We start from the raw sequence: 22,791 nt of genomic DNA, 5'->3' as shown, positions 1-22,791 counted from the left end.
GCTAAAATTCCAATGGAGTCATCTTCCATCCATCCATCCATCCATCCATTTTCTGAGCCGCTTCTCCTCACTAGGGTCGCAGGCGTACTGGAGCCTATCCCAGCTGTCATCGGGCAGGAGGCGGGGTACACCCTGAACTGGTTGCCAGCCAATCGCAGGGCACATAGGAACAAACAACCATTCGCACTCACAGTCATGCCTACGGGCAATTTAGAGTCTCCAATTCATGCATGTTTTTGGGATGTGGGAGGAAACCGGAGTGCCCGGAGAAAACCCACGCAGGCACGGGGAGAACATGCAAACTCCACACAGGCGGGGCCAGGGATTGAACCCGGGACCTCAGAACTGTGAGGCTGACGCTCTAACCAGTCGTCTACCGTGCCGCCTGGAGTCATCTTCATGTATTGTATTGTAATTCTCACTTTCTTATTTTCTCTACATGTTGCAGGATGTTGGAGTATTCCCTCAACCTGCAGAACGTCAGCTTTTCAGCAGTGAGGACAGTCCGAGTGCTGAGGCCACTGAGGGCCATCAACAGAGTGCCAAGTAAGCGTTGGTGGCGAGGAGCAAATCAATAAAATTACATCTACTCATAAATGTTTAAACTGAAGAAACACCGGTGCTATAGTGGGGACTGGAACAGGAAACAAAATAATGGTGGCTACAGAATCCAAAGAAGCCTTTTAAAAGTCACTTCCTGAAATCCATCGATCCATTCATTCTATACTGCTTATGCCTGGATCAGACGACAGGGTTTTAGCCCTATTATCGGCCCGATTTGCTGTTGTGGGTGATTTTCCAGATCGGGCCAGACATATTTTGTCAGGATCGACAAACTCCTTGTATAGTGTGTAACACAATACACAACCAATGACTACGATAACCCTATGACGGCAAAATGTATTGCGTGTTTGAGTTTTTGGATATCTTCTGTGTAGTATGACATCGAAAACCCTCCAACATATCACCTGACGTCAGATTGCTTCTCGCAACGGCGCATCGCCTTCCTTGCTTGCGGTTTTTAACGTTTTGCACGCACAAATCAATGTTAACAAAAACTTCAGAGCAGGGGTGTGAAACTCCTTTTTGTCGCGGGCCACATCGTAGCTACGGTTCCACACGGTTGTATTCAGTCGTGTTGACACAAGATTTGATTTGACAAGATGTAGCACAATGATCGTAAAAGACGGGATACGGTGATATCGTAATATATGTCGTGTAGTGTTGCCAGTGTCTGACTGAGACTGATCCAGGCATTATCCTGTTCAGGGTCAATTGGGAGTCTATCCCAGCTGACTCCAAGTGAGAGACCAACTAAGCCCTGGACTTGTTGTCAGTCCAGTCAATCATAGGGCACATACATACAAATATTCACACTAATATTCACACAGACACTGAGTAGCAACTGTACCCAGGCTGCCTGAACAGAAATTAGACGAGTGAACCATAGCAGCGACAGTGATTTCCTCTTAAAATCTTAATCAAAATAGCATGTTATTTATTACTTACCCATCTTTTGGTGTTAGGCGAGAGGCAGGATACACTCTGGCAGGGGCATAGCTAGTCAATCAGGCGGCCCATGGCAAACCCAGTCATGGGGCCCTCCACCACTGTGTACTGCATTGATAAAACTTTTATTTTCGCCTCAAAACAAGGTCTTCTGAAATCTATTGGAATTATCTGATAGCTTATTAGTTCCATAACCATTTGTGGCTGTTGTCGTCTCGTCGGAGGGGCAGGGGGTTTCAATATCTGGTGGACTGGGAGGGCTATGGGCCTGAGGAACGTTCATGGGTACCGTCTGCGTTTATCATGGATGATTCGCTCATTCGGGACTTCTACGTTGCGCATCCAGGGGCCCCAGGGCCGTCTGGGGCCGGCCGTTAAGGGGGGGGGTACTGTCATGTGTGTGTGTGTGTGTTCCGGGTTTTGTCTTCCCCCCTGTTTCTCACACACCTGCTCCTGTGAGCATCTTCACCACCTGTGCCTCGTTCACCCTAATTACCCCTTGTATTTAACCTCGTGTCTCATTCCCTCTCGTGGCCAGTTCGTTCTGTCATGAACGGAACAGAGGATAGGACCCAAAAATCCACGACTCCAAAACAAATGGACAGTTTCCAAAAAGAGAGGTTGAATAGACGGGCATAGGTCGGTACACAGGCAGGCAATCCAAGAAAGGCAACAGTATCCAAAAACATGAGGCAAAGAGGCAAGGTCGATAATCGGAACAGGGTCAAGTCTTACTGTGAGTCTGTGACGTGGAAACAAGGAATGCTGGAACGCGACGACAAGATACAACGAACTGGCAACGAGAGGGAATGAGACACGAGGTTAAATACAAGGGGTAATTAGGGTGAACGAGGCACAAGTGGTGAAGATGCTCACAGGAGCAGGTGTGTGAGAAACAGGGGGGAAGACAAAACCCGGAACACACACACACACGACACAATTATTATTTATTATTTTTACGAGTAGTATTGGTAGTAGTAGTAGTAGTAGTCATACCACACTTGAAATAAGGAACAAAACAATGAACACACAAAAAAAGTTACCGATAAATGCTCACCAAATGAACACAAAGGAGCCAAGGTAAAAAGCCAGCTTCATCAACCTGTATTCAGTTCCACAAATGGAAACACACAAAATGTGTTTGGTTTTGTGTTTTTATTTATTTATTTATTTATTATTATTATTTTTTTAAAATAACTATGTTTGAGTTTAGCTTTTAGGTTTGGACAGAGTTACACATATGTGCAATTGTCCAACTGACTACCTTTTATGAAGAGACAGAAGTCACAGCTGCAGTCACTCACAGACACAAAGTATTGCACTTGTTCCAAGTGGTGAAAATGCACCAACCCCCTACTATCCTATTCCTCTCACTCATGCAAACAACAAAAAAGCCCCAAACGTTCACGTTCCTCTGCCCATCATTTCTCCATCCATCCATCCATCCATCCATTTTCTTCCGCTTATCCGGGTCGGGTCGCGGGGGCAGTAGCTTTAGCAGGGACGCCCAGACTACCCTCTCATTCCCATCATTTCTCAAAGTGAAATGAAGACAGATTACCTTTCCAGTAGGTTGTTTAAATAAGTCGGCACAGTGGAAGACTCGTTAGAGCATCTGCCTCACAGTTCTGAGGACCAGGGTTCAATCCCCGGTACCACCTGTGTGGAGTTTGCATGTTCTCCCCATGCTTGCGTGGGTTTTCTCCGAGCACTCCGGTTTTCCTCCCACATCCCGAAAACATGCATCGTAGGTTAATTGACAACTCTAAATTGCCGGTAGGTGTGAATGTGAGTGCGGATGGTTGTTTGTTTGTATGTGCCCTGCGATTGGCTGGCAACCAGTTCAGGGTGTACCCCGCCTCCTGCCTGATGATATCTGGGATAGGCTCCAGCACGCCCACGACCATAGTGAGGAGAAGTGGCTCAGAAAATAGATGAATGGATGTTTAAATAAATCATAAACATTTTGTACCTAGGCAGAGATCCACCTTTCACATGTTTTATTTCAATACATGTCCTTAAGTATATGAGTATATTGCCTGTGTGTGTTGGTGTATGTGTGTTTGTTATTTTCCAGTAAACACTCAAAAAACTCACCACTCTTTTCTGTCCAGGCCATCATAGTTGTTCATTGCCACCCATTAGGGAACACACACATCCAAACACCCACTGCGCACTTGGTCACTTGGCATCTAGCCATTTCTCATCCTTGGACCAATTACAGATATATGATTAATGTGTGGATGCTGCAGTGTATCCCTGTGGCGTTAAATGTTAGTTTGAATGGTCACATGTGTACGTTTGCTGTGGCTGATATCTATCTTCTGTCCTGCTTTCATCCCCTGAGCTGTCTAATCGAGGCCGCCGGAGAAACTTCCATCATAAATTGCAGTGGAGATGTTGGTTAAGCTCCAGCTATTTTGAGGCACACTTACCCAATTTTAGTACACAGGCACTTTATATGCTGAATGAATTCATTTCCGTGCATGTTAGACGAGATTTATGACACTGGCAGCTTTTACTGAGCGCTTGACTGTCTTATGAAAACCACTAAAAAGGACAACGGAAGACTTTGCTCTTTTAGACTTCATCAACAACCACAGAGTTTGACAAGATTCTCAGTTGTGTTTGTGAACTAGCGCTAAATCACACCTTTTAAACAGATTGATCACATCGGAAAGAAGCCCACACTCATCACCCGCTTTAAATTAAAACAAATTGGTTACGCGTACAAATGAAGTAACCTTTTTGACTTGAGAATGGAACCTCTAAAATTTGAATGCCCATAAGATCGTAAAATTGGATATTTGACCAAGATTTTGGGGGGAACTTGCACAAAACTTCAAAGTGTCATGCATGACATCACATCAGATACCAGTATACCTCATAAGGACGCAGTCGAACAAACATGAAATGATTGACGTACGTAGCTTTTTCTTTACATTTTCAAAGGTAAGTGAATACAAATTCAAAAAGAAGAATCCTGCAGTGACCCAATCTATCTAGCATTACTATACTTGCTACATCCCATGTTCAGGGCTTCCAGTAAACCTCTGGTTTTTTTGTTTTTGTCAAATGGCTGTCTGTCGTCATACTAGAGTGGCTCCAACTACTGGAGAGAAATTCCTCGTGTGTTTTTGACATACTTGGAAAATAAAGATAATTCTGATTCTGGTTTATCGCGGGGGCTATATTTCAGGAAAGCCCAGAAATAATTGAAACCCGTGAAATAGTAACCAATTATTTATTATATTGTTATATAAATCCATCCATCCATCTTCTGAGCCGCTTCTCCTCACAAGAGTCGCGGGCGTGCTGGAGCCTATCCCAGCTATCATCGGGCAGGAGGCGGGGTACACCCTGAACTGGTTGCCAGCCAATCGCAGGGCGCAAACAAACAAACAACCATTCGCACTCACAGTCACACCTACGGGCAATTTAGAGTCTCCAATTAATGCATGTTTTTGGGATGTGGGAGGAAACCGGAGTGCCCGGAGAAAACCCACGCAGGCACGGGGAGAACATGCAAACTCCACACAGGCGGGGCCGGGGATTGAACCCCGGTCCTCAGAACTGTGAGGCTGCGCCCTAACCAGTCGGCCACCATGCCACCTGTTATATAAATTTATACGTTTAATATATGCAACTAAATGCCAATATGTGATACTTCAGAGAGGTGCACATATTTTATTTGTCTCCTTGAGTTCACCATCTATACACTCTACACAAGCACATGCCTATTAAAGGCGGGTGTGCTCTGCTTGAAAACATGATCAACACCTCGTTTGGACATGGTGTGAACAGACGATTTCCTTCCTTAAGCACTGGCACCGTTCCTCACACTCACGTTCCTGGCAATGTAGTCAGTGAAAAGCATTATGGGAACCCTGAATTCATTGTGGTGATGTTTTTTAACTACAGTACTGTAGTTGTAGAAAATCAAGCTAAACATTGCTCCTTACTTGGATTTGTTCCTGTTGATATTGTTATTGTCATGGGTGTGTGTTCTGGTTGTTGTCTTCCCCCTGTCTCGTACACACCTGCTCCTGAGAGCATCTTCCCCCCTGTGCCTCGTTTACCCTAAGTACCCCTTGGATTTAACCTCGTGTCTCATTATTTCTGGTCACCAGTTCATTGTACCTTATTGTCACGTTCCAGCATTCCTTGTTGTGTTCCTTGTGTGCATTAGCTATTTTTCGGGCTAAGGTCGGTATTTTTTAATTCAGCTGGCAGCCAGGATGAATATACGGACACTGCCACATCCTATATCACTTTCTGTGAAGAGGTGTTTGTCAAAGTCATTTTGCACGTTCAATAACAAGAAGCCGTGGTTCACTGCCAAACTTAAGCAACTTCGCCAGGCTAAAGAGGATGCATATCGAAGTGGGGATAGGGCCCTGTATAATCGTGCGAGAAACCAGCTGACTAAAGAAATTCACATTGCAAAGAGAAACTATGCAGTAAAGTAAGAAAAACAGTTTACTGCTAACGACTTGAAATCAGTCTGGCATGCTTTACAATCGCTAACCAATTACAAGCGAGCGACCCCCAAAGCTAAGAATAATAAAAGACTCGCCGACGACTTCTGCGTTGACCATCCCCGAACAGGATGTGAGACACATCTTCAAACAACAAAAGATTAACAAAGCGGCCGGCCCAGACCAGAGTCTTCACATAGATCTTCAATAGATCGCTGGAACTGTGCGAAGTTCTACAGCAGTTCTACACAGCAGTCATCGAATCAGTCCTGTGTTCTCCTATCATAGTCTGGTTTGGTACTGCTACAAAAAAGGACAAACTCTGACTGCAACGGACAATCAAAACTGCTGAAAAGATTGTCCGGACCCTCCTACCCAGCCTTAAGAACTTGCACACTGCCAGAACAAGACAAGAGCATGCAAAAAACTCTTGGACCTTCCACATCCTGGTCACCACCTCTTCCAGCTCCTTCCCTCAGGTAGGCGCTACCGAACAATGCAAACTAAAACAAGCAGACATTCCAACAGCTTCTTCCCTCTTGCCATTAACTTCTTAAACGGTTAACTCACAATTCCATTGCAACATGCTGCCAATTTTTTGTCTTGAGTTTGTTGTCACATTTCTGTCGGGCCAATTATACATTACTTGTGCACTCACTGTAGTAGTCTCGCCATGCTGCACTATTTGCATATCTGTTGTTGACCAACAGTGGCCACTCATGTGCCTGAGTAGAATCTGCAACACTTTCACAATCGACATTGTCCCAGATTATCGCACTACTCGTCACTTTAAACTGCATACATTCATTGAAGTCTCTGCGCCCTTTGCACAATGGTCATTGGACTATTGTTCTATTAGTCATTTCAACCTGCCTAATTGCTAGAGGGCTCTACATCCTTTTGCACAAATGTCAAAAAAATAAATAAAATTGGACCAGCATTACCACATTACTAGTAACCTTTTATTGCTCAGTGACTGTGTTTTTTTATGTCTTTATGTCTCAAAACTATTCTCTGTCAATTGACTGTACTAGAGCCGTACTAGAGCGGCTCCAACTACCGGAGACAAATTTCTTGTGTGTTTTTAACATACTTGGCAAATAAAGATGATTCTGATGATTCTGATTTATTCCATAAAACGCTGACTTTGGCTTGTGTTTTAGTGTCTTTTTAGTCATGTTCTTTGTATCAATTTGGATTTATTGTGGTGACTCAGTAAGGTTTCTTTTTCTGCTAAGAAGAGCCCAGATAACTTTATGAGTCATTGCTGCCACATTAAAGTACCGTGTAAGTACCAGTAAGGGATTAGTGTATATTGTTTTAATATGTTTTAATATCACAGTAGTTATCTTCTAATTACACATGTGGCAATTAATAGCAAAAAGTAAAAATTTTATCACATTACTTGTAACACTTGTTTTTGTGTTTTATTTTATGTCATACTAGGGGCAGTTAACTTAGTTTTTCACTTTTTATAATTTTCAAGCATCATCTCAAGTTTTTGGTATGCCATGTGGTGTAGCTTAACATTGTATTCTTAGCTCACAAAAAGGACCCTCAATTACAATATGTTGAGTCGTCTTCGATGTTTCAGCCATCAGAGATTCACTTCTGAATCCTTTTAAATATAGGGGGTGGGTGTTTGAGGGACTGTTACTTTTCTATCTATTCTGGTTAACGTTACATACATTATATACATTTCACCCCTCCTCATCTTGTATCAGCAATGCATTTTCAACCACTAGATATTTATTACTTTTTCAAGCACCAAGACAGCACCCATTAATAGTCTGTGAGGTGTCTCTGTTGATAAAGAGGCATTGTAAATGCTATTAAAAGAAACGACGTGTACTAATCATTGTTAGACAAGCAGAAAATAAATGCACACTGCGGTAGCTGCATCTTAATACAAGTTCAAGTGTAGGCTTATATCTTATGTGGACATATGCCAGATATATATGGGCTGATGTTAAATGTTTGGAGGTAAAACTGTCAGATGATAGCTGACTAAAGTTGAGCACTTGACAGAGCTATTCACCACCACAGCTGATAAAAAGCTATTAGTGTGCATTTGCAGGTCAGCCATGTCCTTTAACAGTCCGTGCTCCCAGTATCTGCTGGAACATTATTTTTTTTAATTGATTTCAGTGGGTCCTAAACATCTCATTTCTAAGTTCTGCGAAATGATGGCACTCAAATGGTATGAGCACAAGAAACAAAGGGGCCCAGTCACAAAAACTTCCACAAGTAAAATGCCTCAATAAATCCTACTTACACTACTTTGCGTGTGACATGGTTGAGCAACATACATTAATTCAGTACAGGGTCTCCTCGGACATAGGATGTTTCAAGGCTACCAATGGCAATATGTGGTTGAGGGGTAGAAGATAGCACGTTCAGTTTCCAGTCATGCTAACTTTTTTTAATTTAATTTGTTTTCGACAAGTGTTTTTCAAGTATTTAGCGTAAGCGTAGGCTACTGATAGACTACGTACGAATTCAGGGTACGTCGCCGCTGTAGGGTTAGTATTAACAGTTGTATAATATTATAGAGAAAAAATGTGATCCAAAAAGAGATTTTGTTTTGTCCAGGCATTTCGACATATTTGGGAAACGCACTATTTGTGTTTATTAGTCGAGTTACTTGTCATAATTGGACTGACCAATTTTATTGGATTTCCTGAAATGCATTTCATTGTCCCACTAACATAGTGAAAAGATACCCTACTCGCTACTCTTGTTTTTAAATACAAGGCTTCACTTTTACATTTGCAAATCAACCAGTAAACTTGACTGAAAAAAAGGGTGTGAGCCTGACCTGAACTAGCATTGTTCTGCTGGAAGAAACAGTACTTTTGTGATTAGGTTAATGGTGACCTTAGCAGTTCTGACTTCTGGTGGCTATTAAGAAGAGATAATTATCACTGGACACAAACACTGCTTTGTGTGTTATGGTCCTGCGCCCAGAATAGCCTTGTCTCATTGTTTAGTCACAATGTTTGCCCTTTGCCCAAAGCCTTATCAATCACAAACATGCATATATTTTACCCCCTGCTAAAACCTGAAATCACCCTGTTATAACATTTTACTCCATGCCCCTGAAATATAGTAGGAACTCATCTTTTTGGACATCACATACACTGTATGTACTGTACAATAATTTCTTTGGTCATGCACATGGATGTCCACCCAGATAAACATCCAAAGACAGCAATATCTACCTCCCTAGCTTCCAGTGTGCTCATGCCTTCTCTCTATTGCCACACAGATCACTTTCCCATCAGTGCTATAATTAAAGAGCTTACAAGAAACACCGATAGTACCCTGCTCAGAGAATGCCGCAGGGTTTTCACTCTTGGCCTGTATCACCTCTTGACTTCAGCTGACAAGAGAGTCTGCTTTGAACAGACTTCTTATTTGAAGGCATACGATTGTTTTCAGTGGATCAAAGCAAATGCTTTCACAGTGTAATCCTGCTATTTTGAAAGATGCTGAAAGACTTAAATTAAATATTTCATGTGCCAAGAACACCCTCCACAGCTGGTTTTAGCTTGACTGTAGTATCTTCTTAAAATTAAATATCTTAATAAATCCAAGAACACACTGTTAAAAAGATGTGATATGAGTGTGATGTGGCAACATATCCATCCATCCATTTTATGTATAACTTGTCGTCACACGGGTTGCAGGTGAGCTGGAGTCTATCCCAGCTTACTTTGGGTGAGAGGCGGGGTATACCCTCAACTGGTCGCCAGCCTACCGCAACTGCAACATTTACTAATTGTTTTTTAATTGTGCAGTTGCATATTATACAAATCGAACTTTCCCAAAGGGGATTTTATTTACTGTAAGCATTTCAATGTCCATCCATCCATCCATCGAGCCATCCAATTTCTACCGCTTATCCGAGGTCGGGTCACAGGGCCAGTAGCTTTAGCAGGGACGCCCAGACTTCCCTCTCCCCAGCCACTTCCTCCAGCTCTTCCAAGGGGATCCTGAGGCGTTCCCAGGCCAACCGATAGACATAGTCTCTCCAGCGTGTCCTGGGTCGTCCCCGGGATCTCCTCCCGGTGGAACGTGCCCAGAACACCTCACCGTGGAGGCGTCTGGGAGGCATCCTAATCAGATGCCCAAGCCACCTCATCTGACTCCTCTCAATGCGGAGGAGCAGCGGCTCTACTCCTCCCGGATGACCGAGCTTCTCACCCTATCTCTAAGAGAGAGCCCGGACACCCTGCGGAGGAAACTCATTTTGGCCGCTTGTATCCGGGATCCTGTTCTTTCGTGATCTTGTTCTTTTGAACATCTCGTGATCATAGGTGAGGGTAGGAATGTAGATCGACCGGTAAATTGAGAGCTTTGCCTTTCGGCTTCGCCTTTCAGCTTAGTGGAATGACAGTACCCGCTTTTGCACTGCCAATCTCGTGGCCTTTCGGCTTAGCTCCTTCTTCACCACAACGGACCGATACAAAGTATGCATCACTGCAGACGCTGCATCAATCCGCCTGTCGATCTCCCTTTCCATTCTTTGCTCACTCGTGAACAAGACCCCAAGATACTTGATCTCCTCCACTTGGGGCAGGATCTCATCCCCGACCCGGAGAGGGGACTCCACCCGTTTCAGACTGAGGACCATGGTCTGAGATTTCGAGGTGCTAATTCTTATCCCAGCTGCTTCACACTCAGCTGCGAACCGCTCCAGTGAGAGTTAGAGATCACGGCTTGATGAAGCCAACAGAACCACACCATCTGCAAAAAGCAGAGATGCAATACTGATGTCTCCAAACCGGACCCCCTGTACGCCTCGGCTGCACCTAGAAATTCTGTCGAAGACCCTGCCGAGGGTGAAGAACTGTTTCACTGTTCCACGGCCAAGACAAAAACCACACTGCTCCTCCTGAATCTAACAATAGACCTTCTCATGGAGGCTGAGGAGTGTGATCCCCCTGTAGTTGGAACACACCCTCTGGTCCACCTTTTTAAAAAGTTGGACCACCACCCCAGTCTGCCAATCCAGAGGCACTGTTCCAGATGTCCATGCAATGTTGCACAGGCGTGTCAACCAGGACAGCTCCACAACATCCAGAGCCTTAAGGAACTCCGGGCGAATCTCATCCACCCCCGGGGCCTTGCCACCGAGGAGCTTTTTAACCACCTCAGTGACCTCAACCCCCAGAGATAGGAGCGTCTCCTCCTCAAAGCGTCTCCTCCCACGTCCAAGTTTTTGCCACAGCAACCACCAACGCTGCATTCCGCTTGACCTGCCGGTACCCATCAGCTGCCTCACGAGTCCCACAGGCCAAAAAGGCCCAATAGGATTCTTTCTTCACCTTGACGGCATCCCTGACCGCTGATGTCCACCAACGGGTTTGGGGATTGCCTCCACGACAGCCACCGACTACCTTACGGCCACAGCTCCGGTCGGCCGCCTCAGCAATTGAGGCGCGGAACATGGTCCACTCGGACTCAATGTCCCCCACCTCCCCCGGAACGTGGGTGAAGTTCTGCCGTTGTTGGGAGTTGAAACTCCTTCTGACAGATTCTGCCAGACGTTCCCAGCAGACCCTCACAATACGTTTGGGCCTGCCCGGTCGGACTGGCATCTTCCCCACCATCGGAGCCAACTCACCACCAGGTGGTAATCAGTTGACAGCTCCACCCCTCTCTTTACCCGAGTGTCCAAGACATGCGGCCGCAAGTCAGATGACACGACCACAAAATCGATCATCGAACTGTGACCTAGGGTGTCCTGGTGCCAAGTGCACATGTGGACACCCCTATGCTTGAACATCATGTTCATTATGGACAATCTGTGGTGAGCACAGAAGTCCAATAACAGAATACCACTCGGGTTCTGATCGGGGGGGCCGTTTCTCCCAATCACGCTCCTCCAGGTCTCACTGTCATTGCCCACGAGATCATTGAAGTTCCCCAGCGGAAAGATGGAGTCCCCAGCAGGAGCGCTCTCCTGCACTCGAGTACTCTGAACTGCTGTTTGGTGCATAGGCACAAACAACAGTCAGGACCCATCCCCCCACCTGAAGACGGAGGAAGGCTACCCTTTCCCCCACCGGGGTGAACCCCAATGTACAGGTGTCAAGCCAGGGGACAATAAGTATACCCACACCTGCTCGGCGCTTCTTACTGTGGGCAACTCCAAAGTGGAAGAGAGTCCAACCCCTCTCAAGAGGACTGGTACCAGAGCCCAAGCTGTGTGTGGAGGCGAGCCCGACTATATCTAGTCGGAACTTCTCGACCTCGCACACCAACTTGGGCTCCTTGCCAGAGAGGTGACATTCCACGTCCCTATAGCCAGCTTCTGTAGCCGAGGATCGCATTGCCAAGGTCCCTGCCTTTGGTCACCGCCCAGCTCACAATGCACCCGACCCCTATGGCCCCTCCCACAGGTGGAGGGCCCATGGGAAGCCCTTCAATGTCAAAGACATTAAATACATGAGACTGTTTAAGCAACCCATCCATAGCACTAACAGTCCAGAATTAGGATCAAATTGTAGTGGTAAAGACATTTGAAACCACTTTAAAACGTCAGCAAATTTAAATGCCATCATAGTTGTCATGATCAGCTATAATAGTAATATTTGGTTGATCAGGTCTTTGTCCAGCAGCACAGTGACCAACTGGTTAGCACATCTGCCTCACAGTTCTAAGGACCGGGGTTCAAATCCCGGCCCCACCTGTGTGGAGTTTACATGTTCTCCCCGTGCCTGCGTGTGTTTTCTCCGGTTTCCTCCCACATCCCAAAAACATGCATGGTAGGTTGATTGAAGACTCTAAATTGCCCGTAGGTGAATGTGTGTGTGAATGGTTGTTTGTTGATGTGAGCCCTACGATTGGCTGGCGACCAGTTCGGGGTGTACCCCGCCTCTCGCCTGAAGATAGCTGGGATAGGCGCCAGCACGCCCGTGACCCTAGTGAGAATAAGTGGTACAGAAAATTGATGGATGGAAGGTCTTTGTCCTAGTTTTTACCTTGCATAATCTGTCAGTAGCAGCAGTAATAAAGGAGATATGGGCTAGCGTTGTCCTTATTTGTTGGCATCCCAGAGCAGTCCACATGGGATGAGGTCAACCTCCTCATAAAGGTGGTGATCAGTGCTTGTTTGTCACACATAAAAAATCCTTAAGCCTGGGTTGCTGCATTGCAATCATTTTACCAGCCACTGTGAAATGATTCATTGTAATTGATTTCATTTGCCATCATCTTAATAAAATTGTTACGAAAATTTCTGAAGCAAAGTCCAATCAATAATATGTTACCACTAAAACAGAGAATGATCACACCGGGATTAATTTACGAATATGCGTACCGGTATTTTCTGTAAATTGCACACGACCACAACTGGTCCTAGTTAGCAAAGATGGATTCTTCCGACACATTTTTTCCCACCTGACAGAGCCAAAAATGTCACTATTGAAAAAAACATTTTGATGTAAGTATTTTCAACCCATAAAACAGTGGACCTGTATCAATCTCAAGATTTGTTCCATCAGTCCACTATTGAGCCTTTGGACCCTTAAGGTTTAGGGCCACCATAATTCTTGCTGATGTTCGGCATTTTGGGCCTTGTTTGTAGCATTGTGTATTGTATCTATATGCTTACACATGTCATGCAAACGTCAGTCTGAGATGATGAAAAAAATACTGCTATCCAACTTTGGACACCACACAGCTAACTTGGCAAGATTGTGATCATCTGGTACTGGACGACAAGGAAAATAGTAATGGCAGTTTAAAAAATGAGAGGTAAATGCTATCTTGGCGATGAGTTTAATCGTGACCTTAGCCATGCTGAGTGATGGGTTAGTGGCTGTCATGAAGAGATTAATATGACCTGACAAACACACTGATCTGTGTTATATGATCCTCAGCCCAGAATAGCCTTTTCCAATTGTTCCGCCACAATGTCTGACCTTTGGCAAAAGCCTTATCAATCATGCATATAGCATAACAACATGCATATCGTTTACACCACGTTCAAATCTGTAATCACCCTGTTTGTTATCAATTTTACTCCATGCCCCAGAAATGAAGTGATCTTATGGACACTACAAGTTTGCAGTAATTGTTTGGGTTGTTCACATGGATTTACATTCTGATAATTCCCAAGGACAAAAACAAGACTGTTGTTACTGGATGAGAGCAATTCACATAGCAATCATGTTCTTTTGATTCTGAAATATTTTATTAAATCTTTACTGTGCCAAAAGACCCAGATCCTTGGTCCATTTTTTCTCTGTCAGGAATTGCGGATATTGAGCCAGTTACCTTCTATTTGGATCAAATGAGAAGAGACGCAGGTGTACACTGGCACTGGACTCAGAGAGGCCATTTGCTTCACCATGCAAAGATTACAAAACTGACTGGTACGGAACATGGTCAGGAACGTCGACTAAGCAAAGCTCATTTTCTTATTAACAGATGGTTCGCTGATCACACAAAGCCACCTGCCTGCTAGCCACGTTTCAACGCAGCAGCCACTCACAGTGAGGTTGGAGGCGCACAGGTGGAAGAGGAAATGATTGTTATCAAATATGAACTGTCGTTCGCTCTGAATAAGGATGCTAATCGGATTCAGGTGCACTCTAAAGATTTTCTTTTTCTTTTCTTTCTTTTATTTCCTGACATTCATGTTCAGCCTCATTTCATGATGTGTCACCATCATGAATGACTTTCAACATTCAGAGGCACAATCATGAGCCATTTCAAAGACACACAGCAGGTAAATGCTAATGCAAATTTTCTGTAGATGGGGGAATTATCGTTTGATGGGTGAATTATTGTTTGTCTTTATATGCCCTGCATTTGATGAATGGCCAGTCCAAGGGGTATGCCACCTCTTGCTCGAAGTCAGCTGGGATTGTTCGTGTCGCTAAATAGAAGTGGTATACAAAAATTGATGGCCGAATATTCACAATGCTCTAACGCTCAGAAATTCACGTTGCCTATATCAAAGCATTTTAAGGGACTCTTTATTAAAGTGCATAACAGAACCGTGGAAACGATACCAGAACATATCATTGGCCAAAAGTCAAATGACCAATACCTGTATTTTGTAAATTTTGTGGTTTGTGTGTGTGTGTCTGGTCTCGTTAAGGGGCGAGTGGGAATGACAGTAAAGGAGCAGTCGCACTACATATGAAGGAGTGTAGCTGCATGTACATGATGCACGTAAACAGTAAAGACAAAAACACAACCGAAATTACGCGTGCACTCATTCTGGTATACGTCAATAGCCAAGAATTAGGGCGCTGAGTTTTGTTCCTCTATTTTTCTGAAGCTGTAGCGCTTCCCCTGGATTCCTCTGCCGCCCCCACTCCAAACCCACCCCCTCCCTCTGCCCATCTGAGAAGAGGCACACCTCAAACTTTGCAAAATGCTGCCGTGCACTGTCATCACAATATGGTATATGCAAATATTTTATGTCCTTGTCCCTCTGGGTTGAAATAATTCCAAACCGCAATCACCGTGATGAAAATACAATTCTCCAAAAGCACTTAGCTGCCCTGCACATGTTAGTCAAAATCAATATAAATTCATTTGGATGTACCATATAACCAACTACAGGGTCACTGAGTGCAAAAAAATAAATAAAAAATTAAAAGGATAACACGATTAAGGTTTTCATCAGTATGTAATACAGTGGTACCTCGATTTAAGAGCGATTCGACTTCTATGAGTTTTTCGAGATATGAGCCATCACTGATTTTCTTGTCTTCAGTGGTAGGCATAAATTGTAATTACGAGGGTTTGTGGCAGTGAACAGTGACAGCAAGCTGCAATTTGGCAGATAGTTAACAATTATTCAAAAACAGAGAGTAGTGCTTGCTTCAATCTGTTTCTTGTCACTCCCAGATGAAGTTTACTGTACAATTAAACATAAACCAAAGAGAGTTACAGTACATGTTGTGTATTTATCAAAAATAATAATAAATATATTGATTTATTATAATTCACTAAGAGTTGAATGCTTTACATTCTATTTAATGTTGCTATTACTGTATGTTTTATAAAGTAGAATACTGTAGAGTGCCATTTTTCCTCATTAGACTTTTGTTGGTGTAATTGTTTTTTTTTTGAGCACTGGAACAGATTAATGACATTTCCATTCATTTCAATGAGCAAAGATGCTTTGAGATGTTGAGTTTTGAGTTATGAGCATGGTTAAGGAATGAATTATACTCATATCTCAAAGCACCACTGTACTCTCATTCAGTATCCATCCATCCATCCATTTTCTGAGCCGCTTATCCTCACGAGTGCTGGAGCCTATCCCAGCTATCATCGGGCAGGAGGCAGGGTACACCCTGAACTGGTTGCCAGCCAATCGCAGGGCACACATAAACAAACAACCATTCGCACTCACATTCACACCTAGGGATAATTTAGAGACTAGTTAACCTACCATCCATGTTTTTGGGATGTGGGAGGATACTGGACTGCCCGGAGAAAACCCACGCAGGCACGGGGAGAACATGCAAACTCCACACAGGCAGGGCCGGGGATTGAACCCTGGTCCTCAGAACTGTGAGGCAAACGCTCCAACCAGTTGTCCACCGTGCCGCCCTCATTCAATATATAAATATATAAATATCAACATATGAATATAGTCAGTTTGCCTGTAAACTCTAATCTTATAGTTGAAGACAGGCGGGCATTGCCAAGCAGCTTTTTTAACAGCGCAGCAATCACTGTTGTGGTTTGGTGCGTGGAGAAGGACCTAAGAGCACACACAGAATGAAGGCAGATTCAAGGAACCTTTTTGTATTGTTTTGTTTTCCTGCTTTGTGCACGTTTTATTTAAAGCAAAATTCAGAAAGGATTTCCATGTACAGTATGGCAGTCACAACACACAACTGAAAGCTTTCTACTGTCACTATATGCGCATATCAGATTTGGCCTTTTTTGGGGGTGGAGAAACCACATGAATGAATTACAGTATATATCGCAATTCCCTTAGAAGCTCTATCTGAATCCTGGGAAAGCTCTTGCAGAATGTGTGACAATGGTAATCAATTGCAGAATCTCAAACATTCATCCATTGATTTTCCTTACCGCCAGTCCTCATTTGGGTCGTGGGTAATTGGAGCCTATCCCAGAGAATTTCGGGCATGGGATGAGTTACACCCTGGGCTTGTCAACAGTCAGTCAACGGGAAACCTCAAACAGATTTAATCTAATTTTGCAGCAAAAAAATTTTTTCAGTGGTCTCAAATCTTATGGATCATGCTGATATGCATCAATAAAAAAAAAATAAAAAATTCAAGCAGAAAGTAGGATCTGTATCCGTTTTATGCCAGAACAGTTTTACTGTGTCACAGTGGACTTTTTAAGCTCCCGCTGTGGTTTCTTAGTATTTTAAAGGATAGTTATTGAAAATCAGAGTCGATCAGTCGAACAGAACAAGGTTTCAAGAGGGGAGTGAAAAAAGAAGACAACAAAAGACAAAGCACTAACTGTAAACAAGATGAAGAAAGTAAATCATTATATACCTAGAACAATGACACAGATATGAGTGCTGTTGTTATAACATTTTGTAGTTGTTACACAAACTCTCATGGGTGTAAATATGGATGGATGTAAAATTCTACCTTTGTCTTTTTATTTGCACATTTTTTTCTTAAAATTGAGCTTAAGCCTCAGGCCTTGTTCGATTTCACTAACTTTTCAGCTTGTTGGTGGCCATTTTTGGCGCCATTTCCACTCGTTGAACTCGTTGAAGTTCTGTCATTGATTTTCTCCATTGGCGTGCAGTACGTCATCATTAAGCACTTCTTTTGGAAACTAAGAATATTACATGCAATTGTTAGCTTGTTCATACATTGATAAATGGTGTAATCTGAAACAAAACAAACAAAAACTTTGGCGTCTAGAATGTCAAGTTAAGTTTATTTATTAATCACAAAAGAGTTTCAAAGGGCTTCACAGGCCCACAGTTGACAAAGATCGACGACATCCCCAAGTCGAAACTGGACCCGAATGAAAGCCATTTTACCCAAACCGTATGATTGAATCCAGTGAATAACAAGGAATTATAAAAATAATTTTCATGGGATTCAATCGGCCAAAAGTGACCGGTGTGGTTTACCATCGCTTGGCGCGCCATTTTTTATAGTGTTTTGGGGAAACAAAATATGGACTATCCGCACGTACTCCTTGTCCTTCCTTCCATCTTTACTGTTCCTCAGTGGCTCTCGCTTGAGCATTCAACCTACAGCAAAATACAACAGCATACTCTCTGATAACCTAGAAAATCCCTGATCAGAAAATGATCCTTATTATTAATGCCAGTCTCCTGCAGAGAATGGCACAGACTGTAGGGATAGAATCAGTCAGGGGTACTTGAAAAGAGACTGGGCACATCAGAGAGACAAAAAGGGAGTGCAAGGTCTATAATAAGGAAAAAGGGAATTCCGAGGTGGTAAGAAAGAAAAATGTTCAGATAATTTGGGCCAATCTAAGTGCTTCGAGCAAATTTAGCAGAGAGGTGTGTGTGAGCAGCAAGGCAGTGAGTGTGAAACAGAGATGTCGGAGATGCATTGCGCTCAAAGCAGACTCTTGTCTACAGTATTTAAACGCCTTTACATTGGTGCCTTACTCACGCACAAAAAGTTACGACATGTTTTCTTTCAGACGTCAACATTTGTTGTGTGGCTAAATTAGGGAGAAAACATGTCATGGTACCGTGTTGTCGAACACCACTAAAACCAAAGTAAAACTAAAATATCGTATTACATTATGAATATTGTATATTGTAAGTTGTTTAAATATACACAATATAATGTTCTCTATGCTGCTGCGTATGTAATGACAACTACAACATTTAACAATACAAAAAAAAAACATACTTCAATTCATGTTTTTGATCGAGTTCTTGTATTGGATCTCACTAGAATCTCCAGATATACTGAATGAAAAGTTAAGTCTCAAGTTGGAATGTTAAAAAACAACTCTGAATAGCTGTGTATTATTCTCACAGTGTTTCAGTGAAATAATTGGATTCCTAAAATCTACCAGTTGTAAATATAGTAGTACATGAAGGGAGACCGACTGTAACCTTTGTCCTTGTGTCTTTCCTCAGGTATGCGTATCCTGGTTACCCTGCTGCTCGACACTCTGCCCATGCTGGGCAACGTGCTGTTGCTTTGCTTCTTTGTCTTCTTCATATTTGGCATCGTGGGAGTCCAGCTGTGGGCCGGCCTGCTCAGAAATCGCTGCTTTGTGGAGGATAACTTTTCTTTGTGAGTTCTTGATAAAAAATAAACCTAATGCATTTTTTACATTGAGTTTTCTTTCAATGCAGTTTCATCATTTGTAATTACTTAGGTTTATTTCTAATAACTACTAGCCATTAAAGTATGTTTTTAATTCATGGGACATTGGGAATCAGCAACAAATAAATGCAGTTCAATTATTTGGATACAAAAATGTTATTTTTTTTATGAATACATATCACATGCTACAGACTGATCAGACCCACCCAACGTGCTATTTTTTTTTAAGGAAGATTAGTGCCAAAAGGTACACTGTGTCCTTTGATAAAACATGCGGCTAGCTGTATTGGCTTGTCACAATTCCATTGCCAGGCCAGTGTAATTACTGTGGTGACACATTAAAATGAAACAGAGAAATCTTTTGAATTGTCTAAATGAGGCATTGAAAAGGACAACAATCATCAAATACTCACAATATGTTTGTTTGACGCATTTAATGGGTTGCTGGTATTGAGCATATTGATCCACGCGGGGACAGGTGCACAAGGTCACAGGATTTGTATGTTCATTATTATATTCTTAATAGGGCTGAGATGAACTCAGATGCGTTGGCAGATTGGTCTACAGGAGGTCAAGGTAAGTGTTGAGGAGAGCCTTGACCCCGAAAACTGCCTATAAAGACAATAAGGTTATAGTATGCTTTTATGTATGGAACATACAGAGGCTTGGAATTTCTTTCTCAAAAATAGTAAACCAATAACAGTAATACAATCTTTCTCCGTTCATTTATACTCCTTTTTCAAATACACCTTATTCAACATCGTAACTGACATCAATACAGAGTAAAAAGGCATTAATCATAAGGCATAAACTGCACATTATAACAACAAGGATATATGGTACATCATTTGCTCAAGATTGAACAAAACAGACAAAGAAAAAATCTGAGAAAGTAAATAATATGTCTCTGGGCAATTGATGACTAAGACACTTCCATGTGATATGTGCACAGTGAACATCTGTTAAGGTAAACAATATCATGATCTTAGAACTGTGTCACAAATTTTGCCTTCACATAGATAATAATGCACAGTTTAATACTACATGGAAGCGGTATTCTTACAACAATATGCATATTATTATATTTGTTGCAGCAGTCGTTTATAACTTAAAACTTTACTGCTTTGCACAGCACAGTTTTAACATTTCCCTAATATTATATTTTTGGTTCGGCCCTTTGGCAACTGGATACCGTTAAGCCTCACACACAACGTACCGTAAGCGTTTTGGACCTGCATCAGTTGCAAGTTTTGGTAGCTCACAGCCAGGCCGCATGGAACTTGTCACGTTAAGCTGACTTCCTGGAGGCATTAAAAATAAATGCACCATTAGCATGTGGAAATTGTACGTCTGCGCGATAGGATCAGTGTGTTTCCAATGATTTTGTATTAAGTTTGAATTGCAATTATCTTTTTTTGCAATTCTGCGCCTGCGCTAGGAGCATGGGTCCTACTGCTGACGCGCGTGATTAGCACGTACAAATCACTCAATGCTTGCTAGTGACACCAACCAGGATTGGGTATAAAAGGAGACTCACAACATGTCTGCCACATGTCAGTGGAAGTTGTGTTTGTGTCCAGCAACGAGAGACTGTTTGTTCATAAAGTAATGCATCACACAGAAGATTTAAATGAGCCATTCGTAGCGCTTATAATGACCGTGTGTCATCCATTCATTTTAACTGACTTAATTCTGGCCTTCAACAGGAGTATGGGTGAAGAACACATGCAGTGCGGGATGAGACACATACGTACTGCATGCATTCTTGATTTCCCGCAATACCCGTAGAATTTGCACGTGCAGCGCTGGCAGGCTCCATGGCTATGGTTTTGCCCACTTTTCTACTATTCCTAGAAGTAGGTACGGCAGGTTTTGGTTCAGGCTTTAGATTTTGCTGGGATGCAGAAGTGTCTTTACAAGTGTATTTTCGGGTCCATTTTAAATGCAAATTAAGGACACCTATGTATCACTCATTGTAAATTATTCCATATTATTTTATATTAAGGATCATTTGTACTTTCTATTCTATTTTCAGTCAATCCCGTCTGTATTTGGGAGGACCAAACATACTTTTGAAGCTACTTTAGTGCTGATTAATGACCTCCTTTATTACTTTGAAGTAAAATTTGCTGTTTCTTTTGCTGGTTCCACTAGCCAAGCTCAAAACTGGACTGTTTCCAATCATTTTTACCATATTAATCATCCAATACTCTTAAGTAAGATTAATAATGTAAAAAAAACAAAACTCTCAGGAACCATATAACCACTAATTAATGAAATTTCCTCTCATTTATCCCTAGCCCTCTGTCGGCGGAGCTTGAAAAATACTACCACACTGAAAATGACGATGAGAACCCCTTTATCTGCTCTCAGCCCAGAGAGAATGGCATGAGGGACTGTAGCTCAGTGCCCAAGCTCTATGATGAGGCAGGTCTGCAATGCAATCTCGACATGTACTCCTACAACAGCACTGATAACACCACCTGTGTTAACTGGAACCAGTACTACAACAACTGCTCTGCTGGTCTGTTTAACCCCTTCAAAGGGGCAATCAACTTTGACAACATCTGCTACGCCTGGATTGCCATTTTTCAGGTAAGAAACTAAATCGAGTAAATTAAACTACATTTTAGGCAGGCATCGCTAGTATGGGTTCAATAAGCAAACCAAATGGAAAGATAGAGGCAATAATTTGTAGGCTCATTGACCTGTAGCAGCTGGCATAACGCTGAAATGCAGCTTTTTACGATTAGGAGGCTATCACATCCATAACCTCAATTTTCCACACCATTTGTCCGCCATCTCCACATTATCTGCAAAGCTTTTGTCTGTTTTCATACATTTCTGTCATGCTGGGAGTGTAACGTTGGAGGACAAAAGCCAGATTTGGGATTAGTTCTCCCACTGGTGCGACTGTTATGTGAATTTGCCTGTGTGTGGTGAAGCATGCAAGAAGAAACTGGGGGATGTAACTTCTGCTTGATTTTGAGAGAGTAAGTGGTTAGTCACCTTGCATAGCAGAAAGGTTCTGGGTTTGACTCTCTCCTTAGGCCATTCTGTAGTATTTGGTAGTTGCTGTGTGGGTTCTCTCTGAGTGCTCCGTCTTCCTCTCACAATCCAAACATGTATATGTTAAGTTAATGTAAGACTTTAAATGCCACATTTTTGTAAATGTGGGCTAGAGCAGCTCCAATTACCGGAGACAAATTCCTTGTGTGTTTTTTGGGCATACTTGGCAAATAAAGATGATTCTGATTCAGACAAGTCCATTATATAAACTGTCTCTTAACCAACTCAGCTGGGGTAGGATCTAGTCAATCCACCCTTGCCCCTAGGATAGAAACTGTATGGAGGGATGAATGGGTAAAGGTACTGTATTTAGCTATTTATATTACCTAATCACATCGACAATGTACAGCAAAATGTGTTCTCTACATTTACCCCATCACTTGCTCAGTGGGCCGCAACCACGTAGCGTCAAGTCAAGTCAAATGCAATTATTATATTATTAG

At 42.7% G+C, this 22,791-nt stretch overlaps 1 protein-coding gene across 1 annotated transcript in view; it reads left to right on the top strand.

The window, feature by feature from the left end:
* The window catches only part of cacna1g (calcium channel, voltage-dependent, T type, alpha 1G subunit), a 256,127-nt gene that overhangs the window by 125,413 nt on the left and 107,923 nt on the right, over positions 1-22,791 (top strand). The window contains exons 5-7 of the mRNA XM_061755517.1: positions 449-546; positions 19,087-19,246; positions 21,580-21,874. Coding sequence (XP_061611501.1) covers positions 449-546; positions 19,087-19,246; positions 21,580-21,874 — 553 coding nt within the window. The remainder of the gene's footprint in view (positions 1-448; positions 547-19,086; positions 19,247-21,579; positions 21,875-22,791) is intronic.

This window comes from Phyllopteryx taeniolatus, chromosome 19 (genome assembly GCF_024500385.1).
Source record: "Phyllopteryx taeniolatus isolate TA_2022b chromosome 19, UOR_Ptae_1.2, whole genome shotgun sequence".
Taxonomy (NCBI): domain Eukaryota; kingdom Metazoa; phylum Chordata; class Actinopteri; order Syngnathiformes; family Syngnathidae; genus Phyllopteryx; species Phyllopteryx taeniolatus.
This window is presented reverse-complemented; position numbering and strand designations above follow the sequence as displayed.